At 42.3% G+C, this 25942-nt stretch overlaps 1 protein-coding gene and 1 long non-coding RNA gene across 6 annotated transcripts in view; one reads left to right on the top strand and one right to left on the bottom strand.

Annotated features, from left to right (window-relative positions):
* The window catches only part of Fam184b (family with sequence similarity 184 member B), a 136535-nt gene that overhangs the window by 72136 nt on the left and 38457 nt on the right, over nucleotides 1-25942 (top strand). For all 5 annotated transcript variants that reach the window (XM_029560515.1, XM_008826863.1, XM_008826862.2 and 2 more), the window contains exons 6-7: nucleotides 2268-2378; nucleotides 10731-10838. In XM_029560515.1, the coding sequence (XP_029416375.1) occupies nucleotides 2268-2378; nucleotides 10731-10838 (219 nt within the window). The remainder of the gene's footprint in view (nucleotides 1-2267; nucleotides 2379-10730; nucleotides 10839-25942) is intronic.
* On the bottom strand, nucleotides 17742-21758 carry LOC108490499. The gene is made up of 3 exons (XR_001872303.2): nucleotides 21674-21758; nucleotides 19185-19316; nucleotides 17742-18582 (listed from the first exon to the last, which is right to left on the bottom strand). It is a non-coding gene; the product is annotated as an uncharacterized LOC108490499 (long non-coding RNA).

The following is a 25942-nucleotide window of genomic DNA, read 5'->3' on the forward strand; positions in this document are numbered from 1 at the left end:
TTGGCCTTTTTTATTTCCTCATGTGTTCCATGTTCTTTCTCTTTGAGACTTTGTGCATAGATTTTCCTTCATTCAGAACAATTTCCTCCCCACTCTCAAATTTGCCCATCGAGTTCTTATTGATCTTACTGATCCTGATTTAACAGTCTTCTCTCAGGTCTTGTCTTCCTAGCCTTCTGATGCTGCAGTCAGATATGTGGCACCCTGTCCCTATGTTAGCACTTATACATTAGGATCACACTGCCTTGTAACTAATATTTGTGGTGGTACAATGCCACATTACAGCAATGCCTAAACAAAAACAGCCTAACTCTTAGCATCCATTAAAACCAAGAGAGGGGCCTGATCTGTTCTGAGAACTTGTTCCTTCAGATTTCTCCCAGAACTGTGTTCTTAGAACTGTTTTCTTGAACTAAGGTCTTGCTTTTTCTTTATTAAAACAATATATCCCTCATGATATGGGGAAGGAATGAAGAACCTTATCAGAGAAGGGTTTTTCCCTTCCTGATCCCTACTGACCCAGTACTTGAAGTCAGATGCTATCAACCTAATCCTGTCTGTTGTTTACAGCATAAATGAGAGAATTCCTTGCTTCCAATGAATATTCAGTGCTTGCAGCATTGATATTTTTATACTATACACACACACACACACACACACACACACACACACAATTCTGGGTCAATGGTAAAGAAGGGTCATGAGGAATTAAAACTGTATGTTTAGGTTACAAAAGCAGTCCAAGACCTAGTAAGCTTGTTTACATTACAAGCGAGGTGAGATAGTATTAAATGATCTCAAAACAGAAGACTTAACAAAACATAAAACATTAACTTTGGTCACAAGGCTAGGTAAAATAATCATTCCCACAGCCAGTCACTGTGTTTCCTCACTGGCCTGCCTTGTTCACTATCAATCCAGGATGTGTTGTAGCCAGTTCATACTGACTCAGGAGAGGCAGTTGTCACACCTTGCCATGGTTGGCATCTGTCAAGTTGACACACCTGGGAATAGGGAACCTCATTTGGGGAATTTCTGGTATGAGGCTGGCCTGTGGGCATGTCTGTGAGACATTTTCTTGACTGTTCAGTGATGTGGGAGGCCCAGTCTACTGCAGGTGGTGCTGCCCCTGGGCAGGTGGCCTTGGGTGGAATAAGGAAGCAGGCTGAGCACAGGTCAGAGGAGCAGGCCAGTGAGTAGCCTTCCTCCATGGTCTCTGCTTCTGTTGCTGCCTCCAGATCCTGTCCTGAGTTCCTGCTCTGGCTTTCTTCAGTGATGAACTGTGGTCAGGAGGTGTAAGTCAAATAAACCTTTCCTCCAAAGCTGGTTTTGGTCAGAGTGTTTTATCATATCAAGTGAAAGCTAACAGACACCTCTTTCCTATTTCATATTCAGCTACATCACTATGATAGCTTGACATTGGCCACAGTAAAAGCATTTATACTATGAAAACCAACAAATGCTACAGTCAATGTGTCTTATCAATTAATTTATTTGAAAAGCCCATAACATTGGCCAGCCAGTACATACTGACTATATCCACAGCTCCTTATCATGGTGGTTGACATAATGTAACTATTTAGTCAGTATTGATCTGTGGAATGAATGAATAAATAACAGGCTTTCATTTGACACTCAGAATTGCCCCAAGCACACAAATCTTTGTCCACTTGTTGCAGAGGTCAGCTCAAGAGCTCCTTACTCCTTTGATTAATTAATTAATTAATTAATTAATTAATTAATTAATTTCAGACGAGGTCTCTGGCTGGCCTGGAACTTGCTGTGGAGACCAGGCTGTCCTCCAGCTTGCATCCACCTGCCTCTGCTTTTGGTGTGCTGGGACTAATGGTGTCCACACCACACCCAGCCTGCTTATGTATTTCTCGTCATGTGTTCTTACGGTATTTTATTACTTTTGTAATACATACAGTTTCTCGGGCTGGAGAGATGGCTCAGAAGTTAAGAGCACTGACTGCTCTTGCAGTGGACCCGGGTTCAATTCCCAGCATCCACATGGCGGCTACGAACTATCCTTAACTCCAGTTCCAGGGAATCCGAAGCCCTCTTCTGACCTCCGCGGCATTGCATGACATGGGTGCACTCACATACATGCAGGCAATGCACTCATATACATAAAATAAAATTAATTTAAAAAAATAATAAAAAATACAGTTTCTCTGATCCACTTCAAAAATAAGGCAATGTACGAATGCCTAAGTGGCCTGCTTTTCCGCCTCGTGTGGCTAATCCTTCTGATCTTCATTTAGGAAGTTGAAGCACAGTTGGAGGAAGTGAAGACAAAATCAGAACGGGAAATAAAACAGCTGGAGGACGAAAAAGCAGCCCTCAGTGTGAAGCTTCAGAATTCTCTGCGTGAGGTAAACCTCCAAAATACAGCGCTTGGGAACAGCGGCTGTGGCCTCCGGGAATTTCTGGCTAAAGGAGGTCTGGGGAGGCTCAGGAGATAGCCACCACTCCCCTACATCCTCTGAACAAAGCCAAGGGCACTCAGCCACCAGGAAGGCTGTCTCAGGGGGCATAAATTCAGCTGCAAGAAACAGAGTGTCTGACTTTATAGAGGCTTAAACAAAGAGGCCTTTGATGTCTCCCATAAAAGAAGGTGGCAGGAGGGTTCTGGGCTAAGTGATACCCAAGGCTGTAAATATCCTGTCTTCCTGCTGCAGGCTGCACTGTCATTTTGTGAGCCCAAGACACCCTTGCCCTCTTGGGCCCCTTTTGTTATAAAAAGTATATTAAAATGTTTATGTTTAGGACTGCATTGATAGAAATATAAATGTAAGCCAAGCTTTTTTTTTTTAAAGCTTCTGATTTTAAAAGAAATTGAAACGTCTTCATGTTCTTTTTAAGAAATATTTTATTTTTATTTTATGTGTATGAATGTATTGTCTGCATGTATGTAACTGTGCCTGTGTTGTGCAGTGCCCATGGAGGTCAGAAGAGGGCATCAGGTCCCCTGGAACTGGAGTTACAGATGGCTATTAGCCACCATGTAGGTTCTGGGAATCAAACCTGGGTCCTCTGCAAGAGCAGTCAGTTCTCTTAATTGCTGAGCCATCTCTCCAGCCCCTTTCACAGGTTCTTGAAAGGACTAAGAACCAGCAGAAGAGACTGGGCACAGATGCAAGAGTCACTACTAAGTCTGATTGAACCAAAAAATATAAAGAGCTTTCCTTCTTTTTTCTTGCCTTCTCTCAAACCGTCAAGAGACCTGTGTCTCCTACTATCTTCAGGGACCTGTGAAACTGGCTCCTCAGCTCTAGCCATACACCACAACCTCTGGGAACCAAACCCATGGCCTTGATAGTCAAGAGCTGAACCACTGAGCTATACCCATAACAACTCTGGGGTACTTTCAAGAATACAGAGGCTATGTGCAAATAATGTCAATTGCTTAGAAATACATGTCTGTGAAGGTTAATTCCAAAAATGAATGAGGATAACAGGAAAATTTAGGCCAGTGGTTATTTCTAGAGGGGAGAGGGGATGGTGGATTCAGGAGACATGTACCACCTTACTACTGTCTCTTTGTGATGCCTTATCTCTTCTTCCCCGTGGTTGTCTGAGACTTAGTGTGTTAGGATCTTGAGGTCTTTTTTTTTTTTTCAACATTCTCTGCAGTGATGGAGGCAGCTGCACAGCAAAGGAGCACCTTTCTCTTCTCCCCTCTTCTCTGGCTTCTCTTCCTTCTGCATCTCCCTCCTTCCCTGCCTCCCATCTTGATACTGTTCCTGGTCTACTCTGTTCTGCAGAGCTTAAAGTGAGTCAAGCTGTCCAGGTATTCTTCTGATATGGGATACCTGGGCCATGTCAAGAAACTGACCATTTCAGCGAATTCAACTTAACTCTTCTTTAAAAAAAAATAACAAGACTAGGGACTGGGGAGATGGCTCAAAGGTTAAGAACACTGGTTGTTCTTGCAGAAGACCCGGGTTCGAATCCCAGCACCCACATGGCAGCTAACAACAGCCTGTAACTCCAGTCCCAGGGGATCTGACAGCTTCTTCTGACCTCCGCAGGTAATTCACGACATGGGTGCACTTACCTACATGCAGGCAATACACGCATACACGTAAAATAAAAATAATAAATAAAAAAATTTTAAAAAGTTTAAAAATAACAAGACTAGGCTGGGGATACAGCTCAGCAGTAGAGAATTAGCCCAGGATGTATGAGGCCCTGAGTTCAATCCTCAGCACCACAAAATGACTTACAGTCATGGAATACTTTCTCTAATCAAGATACTAAGTCTTTTTGCATATATTAGCTCTTTCCATCCCCCCCACCATTTACAACAGAGATGCTATTGTTATCTTCAATTTGGAAATGAAAAAACTGAGATGGCGAGAAGGCAAATACTTTCTCACAAATTGCATATCCAATAAGTAGCAAATCTGGGATCCAAACCCTGGCAGTGTGACTCCCCACTCTTCACCACTATGGCCATGCTACCTCTGGTACAGTATGTCACCTCTGATGACTGAGGATCATTCAGGACCTAAATAACTACCAGTCATAAGCCATGACCATGGACAAAGAACTGCATTCTGCTCTTTGACCATAATTCCTTCTACCACATGAATGGTGCTGCCATCTCCCCACTCACCAGATCTGGGAATGGAAGCACCGTGACGACTTCCACTTCTCCTAGTTCTCCCATCCTCATCCCCAGTCCCCTCGTGCCCCACCATCACAGCCACTCAGGTCAAGTCCAGTGGGTCATATGGCTCAAGCCTGTGTATCTCCTCCCTTCCCCATATACAATGTCTTGAACAAGATTCTCAGAGTGACTCACCTAGACTCTTACTTTACCTGCCTAGAGATGTTACATAAACAACTGCAGGGCGGACACAGTGGCCCAGGCCTGTAGTATCAGCTACTTAGAGACTGAGGCTCCAGCCCCAGAGTGCAAGAACCAAGAGCAACCCGGGCAACATACTAAGACCCTGACTCTTCAAATTGAGACTCCCTCCCCCATCCGTGCCCCAACACCCACCCCTGCCCATTGGATCTCATGCATTCCACCATACATGTTAAGTCCTATCCAGTCATGCATTTGTACCAAATATCCTTCAGTGCAAGTTTATCCACTGGAGTCTAGTCAGCTTATCTAGAGACTGTAAGTAAGGTCTACTCTCCTTGACCCAATAGTAATCAGTCTCCAACAGTTCCTAGACTAGGGTCTGCCTGCTACCTTCTTCCTTTTCTCCACTCTGGGACCTTGTCTGATTGAGTGGACATGGGTCTTGTGCTCGATGCCACCATTGCCACAAGTTCATATGAGCAAGCTCTAGTGGCCTGAAAGCCTCTGTTTCCCTGTGTTTGTGGATCAACCCTGGCTCTTACAATCTTTCTGCCCTCTCTTCCACAATGGTCCCTGAGCTGTGGGTGGATGAGGTTTAATATAGGAGTCTTATCCAAAGACACACACTCCACAGTCCCTTATTCTTTAAAACTTGGCCAGTGTATATCGACCAGTTGTAGCCTTCTGTGTACATCGCACTCTGTTGTATAAGGAGGTTTCACTGATGAGAGTTGAGGGATGCATTAGTTTTCTCTCTACCCACTGTTCTGCTATGTTCCATGAGCCTAAGGTGTAGATGTTCCACTGTAGATGTGTCACCTAGGACTGGGTATCTCTCAGACATGTAGTCTCTGTGTCTGACCTGTTGTGGGATTCTGCAGTAGCTTTCGTTTGTTGCAAAAAGAAGCTTCTTTGATGAGTGGTGTGCAGTACTTGTTTGTAAATAGAAGGATCCACATTTAGCATATGGTAAGAAATTTCATTTGTCTAGAGATATGACAGTGTTAGGGTTTTCTCTAGGATCTATGACCTCTCTAGCCATGTGGATTTGACTGTGTTTACAGTGCCACCCATGAGTTCATTCCTATTGAGAGGATAAACTCATTTCAATTAGAGAGCTGTTGATTACTCCCCAGATAACAGTGCCACTACTGCACCAATTGCAGTAGTTTTCTGTGCTGGTTACTATGGTTATTAGGTTTTAGGGTTGGGTTGGACTGTTGATTTTTCCCTTAGCAGCATGCATATTATCCTCTAGAACTATGAGAGCTAAACTTCAGATAGAAGATTTCCAGGTCAGTTCCTGCTCCATTGCTCCAAGTCCTGTGTCTGAAGTGTGTCCTGTCTTTAGCACTAGGGTCTTAACTTCCAGTTCTGAGAGATAACCAAGAGCTTTGGCAATAGCCTGTGTTATTTTGAGAGTCTCTTGGACTACTCTGACCAACCACTCTAAGAGAGGTCTCTCCTGTCTGGCACTGTGTTCCTTGGCATACAGCCCCCAGGTACACGTGTGTACTAATGCTCAGACATTGTATGTGCATTTTTCAGGGGGTTCTGGAGCCAACACATTTCCCTCTGGTTTCCCTAACCCCGCCAAGATCCATTCGTCTCTCCTCTTTCTCTGTCCAACCTTTCTCTTACTCCCCAGTCCAAGCACCCACATTATCCTCACACTTCCCCCAATAACACCCGCCTCCCATCGTTCCCCGTCTCCTGAGTTCCCTTCTCCCCGACCACCATGGCCCCCTGCATGTCCTTCCCTCCTCCCCTTCCAGTCAAACACTCCCAGTTTCCCTACCTCCCCTCTGATAACATCTGTTTCATACTAGCCCCTTCTTTCTGTTAGAGAGTGTCTCCTGTTGGTTTACATGCTGCAATGTTGTTATTGTCATTTGACACTTAGGGTATCAGAGGTAACTGAGAAATTGGCCATCATTTATGACAAATCTCTTCATCTTTTCATTGTTTGATTTTGTGCTTTTTCTCTACATGTCCTAAGTTTGCTCTCTCTCAGTCTCTCTCTCTCTCTCTCTCTCTCTCTCTCTCTCCCTCTACCCCCCTCGATCTCCCTGAAGCCCCAGCTGACCTGGAATTCACTATGTAGACCAGGCTGGCCTTGAACTCACAGAGATCCACCTGCCTCTGCCTCCAGAGTGTTGGGATTAAAGGCCTGGCTGTTCTGCCCTTCTCTTTAGCAGGAATCTATTTCTGTATCTTCTCTTGGCCTTTACCATACAGGATTAAATGCACAGCACTGGAGATACTGAAACTTCTGCTAGTCTCCAAATACTTATACATTGCAAAAATTAAAGCAGACAGTACTTAGAAAACAAAAATATTTTCAAAGAGTATAATAACTTATTAGATAAGATTTCTACTTTATTTTACTGGGATTTTCTCTTTATATAAAACTTGCCTAGTATAAAATTTGATGAACAGTTACTACTACAGAAAGAAGTGGAAAACAAAAACATTAAAATCTATCTATATTGAAATTATTCATTTTAGTGACTTTATAAAAAATATTTTATTTATGATTTTTATGTGTATGTGTGTATTGCCTGCATGTAGATAAGTGCACCCATGTCATGCAATGCCCATGGAGGACAGAAGAGGCTGTCAGATCCCCTGGAACTGGAGTTACGGACAGTTGTTAGCTGCCATGTGGGTGCTAGGATTCGAACCTGAGTCTTTTGCAAGAACAATCAGTGTTCTTAACCTCTGAGTCATCTCTCCAGCCCCCTATATTGAAATACGTAAAAGATATAAAAATAACACGTCTCAATTGTACACAGTAGTAGCTTACAAATACCAACATAAAAAACACAGACATATGGGGGCCTGGGACTATTGTTCAGTTGAGAGAGCACCTGCCTAGCATGTGCAGTATCTCAGGTTCTGTCCCTAAGATAGCAAGAAACCCAGCAACCACAATTTCAAGATCATCTTCAGCTACATAATAAGTTTGAGGTAGTTTCAGCTAATGAGATCCTGTTTCATATTTATAGACATATCAACACACACATACATGTGTAAGTATTCAATTTGTTTTCGAATATATTTAAAACAAGAGATGTGACACTGTGTTACATAATTTTGGATGCTTCATCAGAAGGAAAACAGCTGAATCCCCTCAGACAAATGTGTTCTTATTTCATGAAGGCAATTGCATCAGGCTATGTTCTCAATAATGCTGTGAATTTGGGGCTCATCATTCTAAAACCACAGTAACTTATCCTTTGCAAAAGTACAAACATGTAACTGTGATTGTATTTATTTGCACAAGTAAAGTTGGGGCCAGTGGCTGTTCAGACAGCTTTTAAAGAGAGTTCTCTGTGGATATTGGAACTTAGTGGGAGATATGCATTAGGAAAGTTTAACAGAAAATGAACTTCATAACAGGAAATTTGTGAGAGTCAAAACAACCGGAATAGGATCATAAATTCTTGAACACATTCTAACATTGGGGCAGTAAAAGTAGTTGCCTCCTAACACAAAGGCTATCCACCTCATAGGAAATCCCACTGAGAATTAAATGATTGATTTACATTCAGAGTTAAATTTTTATCAATTGACTTATAAAAAAGTTCAAGATATTTACTATCAGTTACATTGAAAACATTTTAAGACACATTTTTCAATTATTTCATCCAATCAACAAAAAGGTAGCATTCATAGAGCAGATTTAGCAATACATCTTTTCTAAAAATATTGTTATTTTTATGCATATGAGTGTATTGCCTGCATGTGTGCAAGTGTACTGGTGTCATGCAATACCTGTGGAGGTCAGAAGAGGGTTTTGGATTCCCTTGGAACTGGAGTTATAGACAGTTTCTAGCCACCATGTGTGTGCTGGGAATCAAGCCTAGGTCCTCTGCAAGAGCAGCCAGTGCTCTCAACCACTGAACCATCTCTGTAGTCCTAGCAATACAGCATAATATAAGCTTGCATTTCCAACTCTAAAATATATTTTTCCTATTTCTTTGAAAATTTTATATATTTATACAATATATTTTTGACTATATTCATCTGTTACTTCTGTCCATCTCCCTCACTGTCTTCCTCCCAACTTGATGCCCCTCCTTTTTTGTTATTGATTCATTGTGTGATACCCACATGCTCAAGAGTGTGGGGCTATTCACTGAGGCATGGACAACCTTCTGGTATCCATGTCCTCAAAGGAGAACAACTCTCCCTCCCTCAGCAGCCATCTAATGTCAGTGACTCGTCCCCAGTGGTAGGGCTGTGGAGTCCTCTTCCCTATTCATGTTGGAATTTTGACTGGCTTGATATTTTGCATGTATTTTGCAGGTAACCACAGTTCCTGTGAGTTCATGTATGCAAAACCCATGTCGTGTCCAGAAGTCAGCATTTCACAGACCTCCTAATTTGCCAGCTCTTACATTCTTTCTGAGCACATTCCAAAGGTCCTCCCTGAGCCTTGGATGGGGGAATGTTAATATAGATGATTCATCTACAGCTGAACACTCACAGTTACTTAACTTAACACTTTGACCAGTTACGTGTCTTTGCTTTAACTGCTACCACTGTGAAAAGAGGCTTCTCTGACCAAAGTTGAGAGCAACACAAATCAATGGTGATAAACCTAAACATTTAGAAGGTAGTTTGATGAGAACTTATGTTCTAAAACCAGAACCTGCATAAGGCCCCTCCTCCTAAAATCTGTAATCTCTATTTTTTTCCCATTTGTCCTCAACCTTACTTACCACCACTAGTCCCTGACTTTACGAGAACTTATGTTCTAAAACCAGAACCTGCATAAGGCCTCTCCTCCTAAAATCTGTAATCTCTATTTTTTCCCATTTGTCCTCAACCTTACTTACCACCACTAGTCCCTGACTTTGCCCTCTCGGTCTACTCCCTGCTATGAACCCCCACCACATGGAGCCTTACTTCAGTCTTCACACCCATCCTGCCCACCTTCTCCCACCTTCACCCCTGCCAGACTCTTGTTCATCCTTCACTATCCTTAAGTTGTCTAGACTCCCTAGGCCAGAGTTTAGTACCTCAAATTTTGCACATTATACCTGCCTCATAGGGACTTTTGTGAGGATTGAAAAATTTAACATGATAAAAGTACTTATATTACTGGCACAAACACACTATTAATCGTGCTGTATTATTTTGTACAAATCTCTACTGAGTGTTGCTATGGTTACAAACCCACAGAACAAGAAGCTTAAAGGCAGCAACCATTTTCATTTTCATACTGTTCTGCTCTTACTCTGTTCCTTCCCTTTCCTCCTTGTCCCCACTGTGGTGTCTGACAAGCATTGGACCTACACAGATTTGCCAGCAGTGTCTGAATTTCCATTATGGTTATTGGCCTCATTATCCTCAAAGTCTGCATGGGAAAACGATCTGTTTAATTGATAAGTTACAATCAGTTGGTTAGTGATTACCACCACAATGAAAGCTTTATAATTTCATAGCGCCTTCCAGCCAGTCTTCTCTCAATTTATCTCTGCAATTCTTCAATGCTGTTCATTTTCTTTACCAACTAAATATTTTTTAGAGGAAATTAAGGAATCTAATATTTCCATGTCTTAGGCATATAATAACTTTTGTCTGTTCTTTTCTATGTTAGAAAATGAAATGAAATTGAATGAATGGCTTTCTAAGACTGGCATAAAAGCCAGTGAAAGTCACTCCACAGATCTACTATAGATATGCATATAACTTCAGAAGAAAGTGTGGAATGCTGTAAACTCGCTATGCTCATCTTTTTCTAGAACCACTGAGAAAGTGGCTAATTTGTGATGGCTTTTGCAGCAGCCTGTTTAGAATGAGCCTAACTGACCCAGGAGAGCTGAGTCCCTGATTAACGACCATGTCCTGGAGACGAGGCTTTGTGTCACTGCTTGACATTTCTTGTCTCCTGATTTAGGTTTTAATGCTGGAGGAATTTATCCAACAACATAAGGCACCCCCACGAGGAACTGAGAGAGGGACCCAGGAATTAAGCTGCCAGCCCTGCAGTGTGGTGGAGAGCCAGGTAACCTTTAGCTATTTGTGCATTAATTGGAGATATTTCTCTTCTGAGCTTCAGCCTGTCTGCATCCCCAGTGACACATGCTGATGTTAATGGGCTCCTTTATGTCCCCCCTTAACACTGCCAAGTGCGTGAAGATAAAAATCAGCACAAAATCCATTTGTAAAAACCGTGAAGGAAATAGAGTTCTGAGGAATTATCCTTGCAGCCTGAAAAAAATAAAAGTCCTGTCAAATTAATCTCTCCTTCTGAGAGCAGGCTGCCTGGCAGAAAAAAAGGTGTATGTGGCGGGGGGCTTTGATTCTGTCCAGCATTAACCACAATAGTAACAGCCCCCAGCCCCCCCCCACACCCTTGGTCCTGTTTTCCTGTGACAACAGTCCCACCTATGAAACTGTCCTTGTGGGGACACCTAAGGGTGGAAACTGGGTCCTGGGTGGCACCCCGACTGTTAGCTGTATTATTTTTCTAAGACTGCAGTGATGAATTTCTACTGCTTCTTGGCTTAAACAACAAACATGTATTTTCTCATAGCTCTGGAGTCCAGACACCTGAAGGCAAGGTGCTGGCTGGACTCTCTCTGGAGGCTCTGGGGGCAAACCCACCCTAGCCTGTCCCCAGCTTCGGGTGACTGCTGGCAGTCCTTGCTGTTCTTGGCGAGACACATCATTGTAATCTCTGCCAGTCATTACAGGGCTTTCTTCCTTAAGTGTTTGTCTTCATATATATGGGCAGCAGTCATTGGATTTAGGACCTACTTTAACCCAATGTGACCTCGACTAATTACCTAGACCCTGTTTCCAAACATGGTCACATTCTCAGGAACTGGGGCTTAAGACCCCCAACATACCTTCCCCAAACACAGCTTAATGCACAACACAAATGCAACATGAGCACTCAGCGTGCTTCATATGATATCAAAGGTAGAAATAATTCCCTTGGAGTTGGTGAATGAGAGCCTTGACTTTCATGATTTTCTTCACTCCTATTTTGGTATCAGGGGCCAATTTTTTAAAAAAGCCTCTGCCTTAAATTTTACTTATTTTATTGCTGTCCAAGTTTTTAGTATACTTCAGACTTCATGCAGGAGAACACTACAAGCCAAGCCTGAATCTCAGCCAAGTGTCCCTGGAGTCCTGCATTTTCTCTCCCTGGCCCTGACACCAGCTATCATGGGAGGCCTCACTGGGATTGCCACTGGGAATTTTGGGGAATCCCACCTAGGGTGCCACATGTTACTGGGAAATTAGGGCTCCCTCTTGGGGTTCTTAATCTTGTTAATAAAAGAATTTTAGAACAGATTCAGAAGAAGTTCAAGAACAATTTCATTAGAGTTTAGAAGAAAACCCCAGGGCAGGCAAACTGTAAATCTCAGCAGCTGCCCAGAGGAGGAAGATAGAGAGGAGGAAGACAGAAGGCCATGCTGTTTTTAAGCAGCCACATGGCAGAAGTTTGGAAAGAGAGATTCCAGGGTGTCTGAGAAAGAATGCTTGGGCTTTGGCAAGTATCTGAGAAAAGGAAAAAGATAAAAAGTTACTGTTTTCTGTTTAAGGGTCCCAAAACATTGACAGACTTAACAACACCATGAGGCTGTGGTCTGTAAGTGACTGCACAGAGGGCAGAGATCCCGGGAGGCATGAGTGTGTTAATTATTCCTCCCATCTCTTTAGCATGGTTTAAAGTAAACCCACCTTCCTGAGGAGTGGACCTCTGGCCAGGTGAGGGACTGCCCAACTGGATTAGCTCTTACAGGGAGACCATGGTGTGTTTCCATACAGAAGTAGAGTCCATTCTTTTGGCTAGGAAGTAGCATCTTTCCCTTAAGGGGCTTTCAATGTGACTGTAATAGGATGACTCCTTACTTAAGTACATATTCATCAGGGAAAACATAAGCCAAGAGTCAAGTGAATGTGGATTTGAATGCCAACATTTTTATGGGACCTGGGCAGTTACAGAGCACTATTTCCATTGTTGACATCATTAGTTTTAGAACAATCTGCAGTGTACCCATTTTACAGAGGAGGAAATTGAAGGTAAGAGTAGTTAGGTGATTTCTCATGTCATGGGCAGGTAAACAGCTGGATGGAACCACTGGATCTGATCCTGTCTTTCTTTTAGTGTATCACACACCCAGGGTACTTTCCAAATTAAACAGTCCTCAACTCTCTTGGGATTGATGAGAGTGGCCTGGCCTCTCTCTGTGCCTTTGACACCAGACTGGGGGAGAATCCTTGAACTGCCCATTTGCCCACATGTGAGCCTGGAAGAGAAGCTTGAAGGATCAGAGGTGCCTTCTGCCCCAGGACAGGCCCTTGCTGATCTGGAGCTGTCCTCATCCCCACCCCGCCTGACGGACTCTGCTTGAGAAATCTGGAGCTGTTTTCAGTCTTCAGTTTCTCAGGAGCCATGCTCACAAGCTAACTAACATTCCAGAGAAGAACTCCTGGAACAGTTTTTGCAGGTTCTTTTCAGGATTTCCCAGAAAAGCTATTCCTCAAATATTGTATCTCTCAGCTCCTTGAGATGACTGCTGCAGGAGGGTGGAATGGAGCTCCCTGGGTTGGTCCTCGCTGAGGAGATTACATTTAAAATAAGGTCAGTAAGCTGCAGACTAGATGTAAATGCAGTTCAGGAGACCATACGGCAGGTTGTTTTTGAGAGAGAGCACAAATACATGGATACTCGACACACACAACACACACCAGTGCTGATGAACAGGGCTCAGACAGTCACAACCACGTGTCCATGAGCTAGTGCCATCCCTGCTGTTCACGCCTTGGCTTCACTACTTGACGTTTTGGTGTGGGGGCTGGGCTGTCACTGTAGGATGGCTAGATTTCTACTCACCAAATACCAGTAGCAAATCCTCTCAAACAAAATGTCTCCAGGTACTGTCAAATGTCTCCGAGGGACAAAATTACCCCCAGCTGAGGATCACTGCATGCCTTATGTAGCAAATCCTACAGAAGTTCAAAATATAAGTACATGTAAAGGACTGTAGGTTGGTTCACCATGAAACCCAGCTCCCACCTGACTCTCCTTACTCTAGACCATTGTCCTGAACTAAGCTCAGCTCCTATGTGGAGGTACAGACCTCTCCAACGCAGAGTTGCAGGAGGAACCTTCAAAAGTGCCAGTTCTGGAATTGTAGAGAGGGCTCAGCGTTAAGAGCACTGACTGCTCTTGCACAGGACCTAGGTTCAGTTCCCAGCACCTATGTGGTGGTTAACAACTGTCTATGACTCCAATTCCAGGAGATCCAATGCCCTTTGTGGGCATTACACACACGTGATACATCAAGCAGACAAAACACTCACACATATAAAAAAGAAAAAAGAAAAGGAAAAAATGTGAGTTCTCTTTGATTCAATTTGATATGCTTGTGGTTCATTCACTGATTCACTGATACATTCATTCCAGAATTATTTGTGGAATATCTAGAATGTGCCAGCCTCAAGGCTAGATGCTACAGCAGAGACATGTGCAGAAACAAATTGCTTTAAAATGATTAGATCTTTAGTCCAATATTAAAATCTACCCACTCAAGGTTCAGGGACTATTTCAGAAGAGGGGGTAGAAAGATTGTAAGAGCCAGGGAGGGAGGTGCATGACCATATGCAAATAGAGTCCTACAGGCTCTTGGAACCTTTCTCATATGAACCTACAGCAATGGTGTCAGCATGCACAAGACCCATGCAAACTCAAGCAGACAAAAACCCAGCACAGAACTGTGGAAATGGACAGCAGACCCCCATCTTAGTTGAAGACCTATTGGCAGCTGATTACTGCTGGGTGAGGAAGAGCTGATACTCATAAAGGGAGGGACTCCAGGTGGGCTGACTAGACCTCAGTGGATGAACTTGCACTGAGGGACATCTTGGGATGCTAACTTGACATGATAGGCCTTAACACAAAAGACAGAATGTATGAATTCCAGTGGGGTGGGGCTACGGGAGGGTTCCAATGGGGAAGGGGTATAAAGATGATTAAGATGTTCAGTATAAAATATACAAAAATTCAAAAAATAAAAACAACTGGACCCTTAGGAATAGAATTAAGATCTTATGCTGTTTTCTGTTAAGCAAACATTCTGTTTTTCAGGTGTTACATGTGTTCTCAAATTAAGTTTTCTTTTCAAAATAAGTCATCTATGTACATGGTATAGAAGTCTAAAGGAATAACCATACAATGAAAAGGACCACCCTCCTGTGCTCCCTATCCCAGGAAAACTTCTTGTTATATCTCTTTCTGTATGTTTTTCTAGAACTGTAATGTGCAGATACAGACATAATTATGGAAATATTTTTCTACAAACAATAGCATATTTTCATTGGTCTGCCTGCTTTTTAAACTTTTTATGAGATTGTACTCTATCAGTATACTTCCATAACAATGTCTTCTTTTTCTGTGTGTGAGATAGGATCTCCCTGTAACCCCAGCTGGCCTGGATATGTCCTTGAACTCACAGAGATCTGCCAGCCTCTACCTCCCAAGTGAACAACTTCATTTTAAAAAGCAGCTGTTTAGTTATCATTGAAACAAAGCCCCACAGTATAATCTTTTTCTTTTTAATTTTTATTTTTAGAATATTTTATTATTTTTATTTTATATGTATGAGTGTATTGTCTGCTTGTGTGTAAGTGCACCCATGTTGTGCAATGCCCATGGAGGTCAGAAGATGCTGTTAGAGTCCCCTGGAACTGGAGTTACAGATGGTTGTTAGCTGCCATGTAGGTGTGGGAATGGGGTCCTATGCAAGAGCACTCAGTGCTCTTAACCGCTGAGCCATCTCTCCAGTCCCTTAATCTTTTTCTTATGGTGGACGTTGAGATTATGAAAGTGCTCTTTATTGGCTAGCACTGTTGAAGGATAAAATTGCCTGGGTTCTTTCTGGCTGGATAATCTTGGGTAGATACTTAGCATCTGTCTGCTTCAACTTTCTCATCTGTGAAGTGAGGATGAGGTAACTACCTAATTCAGAGGGTTTGGGGTTTTTTGTTTGCTTGCTTGTTTGTTTTTTTGAGCCAAATGAATTAATATATGCCCATTAGTGGAAACAGTACTTGGCATTTGTCAATAACTCTTCACGCTGTAAGTACTTGCTCATTCCAGTGATATGTACATTTTTAACTTTGATAGAGAACTGCCTTATGCCTCCCACTGATGTTGGTCCAGTGTACAGTCTCACCAACAGCACACGTGACTATTTCAACACACCTTGTCAATATGATGTATAAAACTCTCTAAACTGCCAATCAGAGGTTTATAATTCAGTCCAAATATTTTTGACAAGCCATCCTCCAGGTCAACCCAGTGAGTAGAAGCTTTGCCAGGAACCAGATTTCATGTGAGCAATGTCAGCATCCTGCAGTGTAGCCAGACCTGCAAACAAGGCAGAGGACATGCAAACAAGGAGGCCTAGAGGCCTAGAGGGGCTGTCCTGTGGGGACACCAAGGAGAGTGCTAAATGACAGCCTCCCCAGTGATGTTCTTGCTGGATTGGAGGATATGAATTTTAAGTTTAAGACTCAGGGGTTTAAGTTTAGGCTATTGGTTGTCCTGCCAAAGTATTTCAGTGAGTTGAGTGATAAAAAAAAAATAATAATAATAATAACAATGTTAAATGAGAGCAGAATTTTCACTCCACTCCTGAGACATTCAGAGAGGATTGTCAGACTTGGGAGTGGCTCTGTCCCCACCAGAGTTACCTGAGGCCTAACTGAACCTTTGTCTTTACGCCTCAGATCCAGTCTCGTAAAGATTTTTTTAGACTCTAGTGTCATTTGTTGGTTTCCACAAAGCCATTCGTTCTAGTCTCGGTAATTCTGAGGGAAAACTTTTTTTCTGGATGAATCTTTTTGTATGTGGTACTAAACTAGGGACAAAGAAGGGTAAAGTTTCTATAGCTCCTCCTGCTTAAAATGCTGTCCTGGAGGACAGCTGCTGTGGTGAGCGCTATTGAAGTCATTTCATCCTCACAAATGTTTATGAGTGCTTTCACTATACAAGCCATGGAGCAGGATATCCAGCTGAATCAGGCCCAGTTTTCTCCTTGGAGGGCTCAAATTTGAATGGGGGAATAGATATTTACTTAATACTAACATGGTATGAGGAGTGCCATAACAATGTCAGAAAGGCTCTTACATAGCCCTTATAAGAAAGGGAGCTCTCTGCCTGAGAGGGGTCGGAAAGGTATTCCAAAAGAGTAGAAGCTGCTGACAAGGCCCTGACTTGGTGTTTACAGTCCCCACAACAGCCCTGAGGCAAATGCTAATATATCTTCATTTCACACATAGGGAAACTGAGACCAGGAGAGTGGTACCAAGGCAGTGCTTTAAGCTTTGGTGGTCTGCTACTTATTAATAAAATGGCTGCAATATTCCTGCCCACCATACCCCAGAGACTTGTGGTGATGAACGGCAGAAACCATATGACAACACTTCTCAAAACCATTAAAGAGTCTATAAATGTAAGGTGACTTTATAGTATCCATTACAGTCCTCTGCAATCATTTCAGCAAAATCCCATTACATTAGGTGTTCTATTTTAAAATGAACAAAGTACTGCCTTTTAAAGATTGTCAACTGAACTTGAAAATGACTTTGAATGTTCCCTTCCAGAAGATTTCCTGGTTGTGTGTGTGTGTGTGTGTGTGTGTGTGTGTGTGTTTTAATAGAAAAAAAATCTAAAAGAGGTTAAGTTACTAAAAGGTTTAAAACACTCATCTTTGCTTGGGTAGAAGCTCTGCAGTCCATGGTTTGGAGGAGAGGCAAACTACTTATTTTTCTGTGTGAACTATTTCTACTCAGGCCCCTGTAGCAGGGGAGAGAGCACTGGGCTGAACCTGAGAAAATGCCCAGTGGAGAGCCTAGGAGTGAGAATCAGGGGCAGATAACACATGATACCCTCAGTTCCATAAGCCAGGAGTAGCTCAGGGTTATTCCTGATAGAGGGCTTGTTCAGATGCCAAACAGCTGACAACAGAACAGGGGGGAGTCTATTCCTGTTGGAGGTCATAAAGTAGACAGCTGGAGCAGTAGGACTCTAGTTGGAGTTTAGAGAAGCGGACTGTTCAAGCAGTATTACTAGGCTTGAATGTGGTAGTCAACTCATTGATCCACTGTATTGTTCATCTGTATAATATTGAAGGGTTACAACCCTAGCACCTTAGGAATGATGTGTTTTAACCTGAAATAGGCAGTGTACATTGTTGGGAAAAGAGAGGAGGGGAAATTTTTACAATTTACACAGTGTGTTGAAATTATCAAGCTGTGTCTTTTCATCCTGTTGGACATGTTTGTGAAAGTCAAGAGCTGTGTTTTATTGGTCTTTATCTTGCCAGCACCTAACACACCTACACAGAGCAGATGTTCAGAACTTCCTAGTATGTAAACTGGAGCATGACTTGACAACTAAATGAAGGGAATTGAGAATGCCTTTTTTAAACTTCTTTTATTTTTAATTGAGAATTCCATAGGTGTATGTGTTTTGATCAAACTATCCCCTATTTCCTCCCCTCCAATTTCTCCCCATCCCCCACCACTTTTTCATTCCAGCTTCATTCATTCTCCCCGTGTCCCCTTTAAAACCCCAAGTCTACTTAGTGCTGACTGTTATCAGGTCTCTTTTCCATAGTTGTCTCTTATGTTCCTCTTTATTTTGTGGCATCAATTGTAGCAACTCTTCTTTCACTTGTGATTTTACTTTTGTGAGTCTTCTCCCATTTGGCTTAGTCAGCTTTATTTACCTTGGTAAAAAAAAAAATCAACTCATAACATGAGACCCTGTGTCAAAACAAAACAAAATCCAACTCATACTTTCATTAACTTTTTGTATTTTACACCTAATTTTTTTTGCTCTGATCTTTGTTTTTCCTTGGACTAGTTTTTTCTAGCACTTCGGCTGTTTATTTGAAATCTTTCTTCCATTTTGTTGTTTGTTCATTGACAATTTCATACGTGTATATACTGCATTCTGACTGCTGTCTTCCCCCCCTCCCCTCCCTCCCATCCCTATCAACCACCTCATCTCCTCTCTACAAGTCTATTTCCCAGATTCATGACCATTGGTTCTATTTTGTGACCCATTTATTGTAACCCATTGGATTGGAATTATCCACCAGTGGATACCTAATGAATGACATTGACTCCCCCACTTCTCTGAATCTGTCAGTAGTGAATACTTCAGCAGTGAGGGGTGAGGCCCTGTGGACCCTTCTTCTATTCATGCCTGACTGCTGACAGGCCCATTCTTGTGCAAACCTGGTGCTGGCACCAGCAGCTGCTGTGTTCTTAACTGCATTAGCTGTGTCTTGCCCAGAAGATGACATCTCACGGCCCTTTTCCATACCTTTGGGTTCTTGCATTCTTCCCCTGCTTCTTCCATTATTTGTTCTCAGCAATTTTGCAGCCATGAATCTCTGTATTCACAACTGTTCACTGGAAAGAGGCTTCGCTGATCAAGGCAGAGAGAAGCATTGGTCTGTAGGTAAAAACATAAATAATTAGAAGGAAGTTTGATGCTGTGTCAATTTAGCTAAACAACAATATTCAGTTCCCACCAAGGGCCCATGACCTTGACTGTGACAGATTTTGGACCAGGATTACATGGATTTCCTCTCATGGAACAGGCCTCAGATCCAAGCAGAGAGTGACTGGTTGCCCCTATAATATTACTACCACTATTCCACTAGTGGAAACATATTGCTTGGCAGGTTGGGCTCATTGTTCATAAGGTTCATAGCTAAGTAAGACCATTGATGCCTTTTCTACCCAGCAGCCTGCATAGTGCCTTCCAGGACTAGGAAAAGCTAGCCAACAGCTAGGAAGCTTCTGCCCAGTTCTAGCTAGATTTTCTACATCATGCAACCAAGGTATGTGGTGTCTTCAGCAGTAGGGCCTGATCATCTAGTTCTGGCAGGCAGTCAAGAGGAATAGCAAGAGCCTGTATTGTTTTGGGGTCTCTGGGACCTCCCTGACCAATGACTCATAAGGAGTGACCCCACTTGTCTTTCTTCTTTTTCGAATGCAAGTGTTTATAGATATAAACTTTCCTCCTTTGTGCTGTTTGATCCTATTGCTTTTGTTATGTTTTATTGTTCCTTCTCTCAGGAGATTAACTTACTTCTTTTTTATTTTTTAATATTTCTTTCTTGAAAAGTGTGGTGGTTTGCATGAGAATGTCCCCCATAGGCTCCAAGTATTTGGACATTTTGACCCCAGTTGGTGGCGCTGTTTTGGGAGGTCTTACAAGGTGTGGTCACGCTGGAGGAAACATGTCACTGGGGGCAGGCTTAGAGAGTTCTTAAGCCTTGCCATCTCTTGCTTCCGGTGCCTACTTGAAGATGTGAGCACTTAGCTTCTGCTCCTACCCCAGCCACCTCTGCCACCATGCCTCCCCACCATGATGGACTGTTGCCCCTTTGGAACCATATGCTAAATAAACTCTTCCTTTTATAAATTCCCTTGGTCATATTGTTTCTATCACAGCAACAGAAAAGTGACTAATACAAAAAGCAAACCTATTGGTATTATATCATCTTATATTTGTTAGGGAAAGTTCATTTCTCCATTAAAAGAATTTTTTTCATTTTATTTTTAATTTATGTGTATGAGTGTATTGTTTGCGTGCACGTAAGTACACCTGTGTCATGTGATGTTCATGGAGGTCAGTGGGCATCAGATCCCCTGGAACTGGAGTGACGAATGGTTGTTAACCACCATGTGGGTGCTGGGAACTGAACCCAGGACCCTCTGCAAAAGCAGCCAGTGCTCTTAACCACTGAGCCATCTTTCCAGCTGTCTCCTTCATTTTTGAAATCAAGTTTTCATGAGAATAGTATTCTTACTCAGCCGTTTGATTTTCCCCCTCTTTTTCTCAGTACTTTGGATATATTATCCCACTCCCTTTTAACCTAAAACATCTCTGCTGAAAAATTTTGTTCATTGACATATGGTGATCTTTTTTATGTGGCAAATAGCTTTTCTTTTGAGCCTTCAAAATTCTGTGCCTTTGACTTTGGACAATTTGATTAAAATGTGTCTCACTGTGAATTTCTCTAGGTTCATCTTACTTAGCATCCCTTGGCTTTTTGGATCTATGTATCCAGATTTGGAGAATTTTCAGCCTCCAAAAGGAGGCTTTTATTTATTTCTTTGAATAGGCTTTCTCAGACTTTGTTTCTCTTCCCTCTGGAATTTGCATATGCTTAAGATTGGTCCACTCGATGATGTCTCATGTCTTCAGCTTTTTTTTTTTCATTTTTTTTAACCTTTGCTTGTCCGAGTATATTTGACTGAAGATTAAATTTACCAGCCATTTTTTCCACTCAGTCATCTTCTATTGAAATCTTTCTGTGGTTTTATAAGTCAATGGTTGTGTTTTCAGCTCCATGACTGGTGTTCTTTCTGTGCATGTCTCCCTCCCTATACATTAATGTGTACATGTATGTATTTATGCATATATATAGGCATTTATTACTGTGAGCTTCCCTTCTTTGTATTGCTTCTGCTCCAGTGCTTTTGATATGCTTTATGTGTGTGTGTGTGTGTGTGTGTGTGTGTGTGTTTGTGTTTATATCATTGCTGATATCATTTATATTCATGTGTATTTCCATCTTGGTTGACTCTCCCAGTGCTCAGTCATTGTTATCTTTATCTTCATGACAATTAGTTTTAGTTCACTGTTGGATAAATCACATAGCTCTGTTTCATTACTAGAGGTCACTCTGGTCACTTTCTAGAGGTTTGTTTGGAACATCTCTACCTGATTTAGGTTTTCTTGACTCTGTTGTCTATACTTACACAAGACAGGCACTTTTCCGGTTGTCACAAACTAACCTTGTGATAAGGAATCCTTTATCAATCAGCCTGGCCACATTCTGGGGGCTTCTACAAACTCCTTTTCTCCCTGAGAGAAGAAAGTACCTTTAGTTTCTGTTTCCTCACACTGCCAACCCTTTGCATCCATTGTCCCGCAAGTGGCCAGACCATAGCAGGCATGTCAGAGCTTTGTGAATGGCTGTCCAGAAGCCAATGCTCTGTATTTCCCCTTGGAAAAATAAGTATTCAACATATAAAGTAATCCCTTCCTTGTCCTGAGTGAAGCTGGGAGCTAGAGGGCTATAATTTGGCTGTACAGTATTGCATCAGCAGCAGCATCTCTGATAAGCATCCCTGCCAGCTTTGCTGAATCTGGGTTTGCATTCCATCAAGATTTACATTTAGTTTCTGAATTGGTATTTTTGTGTTAGCAGAAGGTCCAGGGCTTTCTTCCACTATGTTGTTGATGTAATCCTTTTCAGGTTGATTTTGAGCCTTTGTTTTCTAGGTATTTTTTAGCAACATGTTTGCCCAACACAGTCTGCACTCACCTGCAGTTAGGTCCTGAGCTGGCAGCTGGGGTCATGTTTGTATGGCATATCCAAGGGCCAGTGCATGACACAGAATACATGGATAAGAGTCAGAGAATGTTCTTCATGCCGCCCTGCAGTGGCCATGTGACCTGAGACAAGTCACTAGACATCCCCAATCACAGTTCCTCATCTGTAAATCGAATGGCAGTGCCTCTCTGGTCACCTCAGACTCAAAGACAAGCACATGAGATAAGGTGTAGAAATAGGCCAGCATGGTGTAGCTTATAACCAAGGTTGTTATCTGATATATCAGCTCTTGCAGTGTTTCCAATATGCCTCTGTTTCTGGACCTCAGCCCAGGTCACCTTTAAATATAGCAGTGGTCAATACAGCAGCACAGACGTTACATCCTGCAAATTCCGTCTCACGGGCCTCATGGCAGCTTAGAGGACATCTGGAATTCTTTCTAATCTCTGCTCTGTCATGAGCTCCTGCTCCACTATTCAAGCTGCTCTCGGGCCTACTGTCCCTTCGTTTTGATCAGGCCTGCAGGAAGTTTGACATGTCTTTTCAAAAAGGCAGCGCTCGGATGTGTTGGTAGAATAATTTTATTTCACTTATTTGTTTTATAACCCTTCCTGCTACTGAGCTTACTTTGGATTTATTCTTTTGTTCTTTTTCTAACTTTTCTAGTAATTTCTAATAGATGTGTTTAAGTATCACAATTTCCCTCTAAAAGTGTGTCTTTAGTTGAGGCTCAGTTTTGAAGTTCATCTTGTTTCTAAACCTACTTTCTTGTTGCTTTCTAATTTTATTATGATGTCATCAAATTTCAGTCTACAGAATGTCAACATTTTTACTGTGTTGAGATTTGCTTTGTTTACAAATGCACGGTCAGCTTTTTTTTTGGTATTCCTTATGAAATAGAAAGAAATCATGTTTTCAATTTGTCACTAAAGCAAATGTATTCAAATTCTTTCTTCATAATGTAGACTCTGAATGACACTGGGCAGATGACATAGCCTCTCTTGCCTCAGTTTCACCATTTCAAGCGTGGGTGACAGTACCCATCTCAGAGCTAAGTGCCCAGCACATACCAAGCACCATATACATGTTAGGAGCTATTTGTTTTGTACTTGTTACTACTATTTTCTTTCTTTCTTTCTTTCTTTCTTTCTTTCTTTCTTTCTTTCTTTCTTTCTTTCTTTCTTTCTTTCTTTCTTTCTTTCTTTCTTTCTTTCTTACTGTGTATTATAGCTCCTGGTTTCTATTTCAGAACACCATAATTCTTTGTTTTTGTTTGTTTGTTTTCAGACAGGGTCTCCCTGTAGGCCCGGCTGGCCTGGAACTCACTATGTAGAGCAGCTGGACGCAGTCTTACAGAGATCTGCCTGCCTCTGCCTCTGTAGTACTGGGATTAAAAACGTGCACCACCATACCTGGCTGCTATTATTCTTTAAAATCTTCCTTATATAGTTTATTCTGTGTAGTTAAAATGTTAGTTTCTGCTAGATATATATTAAAATCTCACATTATAATTATAAACTACCCCATTTTTCCCTAAAATTGTGACATGGGTCAGGGGAGTGGGCTTCTGCTGTCTTATAGGCCATCACTGCTGGCAGGTAAGCAGTGAGCTAGCTACCTGATGTCACCTCCACAGGGTATATGTCTACATTCAGAAACAACACAAATGACTCAAATAGGCCATGAACTTACAAATCAAAAAAGCAGAAACACCTCCTAAACAAAGCAAGGGAACACCCAAACTTTGGACTATAACCCTCTCCATGCCTCACCCTCCTGCTTTGCTGGAGATTTGTCACATAAATCTAGTCAGTCCCAAGCCACTTCCTCTGCAGACATAAGATGACCATAGGGCTAGCATGGGAGATAATGATCCTTTTGCCTCCACTAGAGTGTTTCACCACATCTGAGCTTAGTCAGTTGGTGTTTGCTGAGGCTTTCCAATAGGTCACACACTGATCCAGGCATCCTGGAAACAGGTGCACGGAGCAGAGTCCCTGCCCTCATGGAGCACACCTTCCTGTGACAGAAATATATACTTTAAAAATAGACAGCTGGGGCTGTAGAGATGGCTCAGTGGTTAAGAGCACTGGCTGCTCCTGAAGAGGACCTGGGTTTAGTTCCCAGCACCCACATGGCAGCTAACAACAGTCCATAACTACAGCTCCAGGGAATCTGACACCCTCTTCTGGCCTCTGAGAGCATTGCACAACATGAGTGCACTTACATACCTGCAGGCAATACAGTCATACACAAAATAAAAATAATAAATAGAAGCTGGGCATGGTGGCACATGCCTTTAGACTCAGCACTTGGGAGGCAGAGGCAGGTGGATCTCTGTGAGTTCAAGGCCATCCTGGTCGACATAGTGAGCTCCAGGCCAGATGGGGCTACAGGGAAACCCTGTCTCAAAAAGGCAGAAAGAAAATAATAATAATAATAAATAAAAAATACAAATAAATAAGTAAATAGAAATAGACACCAGGCTGTGATAAATACTTCAGAAAAAAATACAGAAAGTTGGGTAAAGAGAGTTTGAGGGTGGGAGTGGTATTTAAGAGAATCTGTGTGTAGAAATCTGTGTGTAAAAAAATATTATGTATATGAGTATTTTGCTTGCATGTATAAAAGTATATCAGTGTAGTACAAATTCCTGAGGAGGCCAGAAGAGGCCATTGTATCCCCTGGAACTGGAGATACAGATGGTTGTTAGCTGCCATGTGGTTATTGGGAGCTGAACCTAGGTCCTCCACAAGAGCAGCTGGTGCTCTTAACCACTGAGCCATCTCTCCAGTCCCCTAATCATTTCTCAATAGTGTCACCAACATGAGTGTTTGGTGGGTACGCTGTATATTCAAACCATAACAGAAGGTAGTCAGGGAACAATAATCCTATATTAACGGAAGTACTTGTTTTAGACCTGTTCTAAGGACTGTATAGGGATTTGTTTATTTAATTCTCATAACAACTGAGCAATTTTTCTAAGGTTATATCATTAGTTAGTGGAAGAACTGAGATTTAAACACAGGAATCTGGTACCAGAGCCCCAGCCTTAAACTAAGGACGGTCTCTTGGTAGCAGTAAGTGAAGTGTGGGGCTAAGGATGCAAACATCAGAAGGAAGAGCATTTTCAGGCAGCGGAAACAGTGTGCAGAATCCCTGAGGCAGGTACATGCTTCTTGATTGGAATTATGGACATGTCACAGTTTGAGAGGCTAATTAAACATTAAGGAATTTTAGATGTACACATCTGAACACTGAGGAAACCTTAGAAATGGACAGGTAAATTTGTCTGTTTTAAGCATTCACGTGGCATCGATATTCATGTAGAACTTACTGTAGTGAGTCTAAATGAGACATTAAGGACAGAAAGAAAAGTGATGTCCAAGGACTAAGGCCTGGGGCATAGGAGGAACTTTAGCAGAGGAGACTTGAGGAGGGGCATCTGATGAGAGGTAGGGCAGGGAAAGCCCAGGAGAGAGTTGCAGTCTACCACCCTGCACTAGCAAATGGCACGAGTGGATCCTGACAGGTGACATGTCAACCCCTGCATAAAGGAGGGAGGAATCAGATAGTACAAATTCACCTGTGAGATCCAGTTAGGGGAGCCCTTAGAACTGACAGTGAGCTTTGCAACGTGAAGGTGACTACTGCCCTCACGTCACTGAGTTTAGTGGCCATCACAGTACACACGGTGCAACAAGGTACTTTCGTTCTAGGTCAAGTG

Source organism: Nannospalax galili, unplaced genomic scaffold, assembly GCF_000622305.1.
Source record: "Nannospalax galili isolate Female #2095 unplaced genomic scaffold, S.galili_v1.0 scaffold271, whole genome shotgun sequence".
Lineage (NCBI taxonomy): Eukaryota > Metazoa > Chordata > Mammalia > Rodentia > Spalacidae > Nannospalax > Nannospalax galili.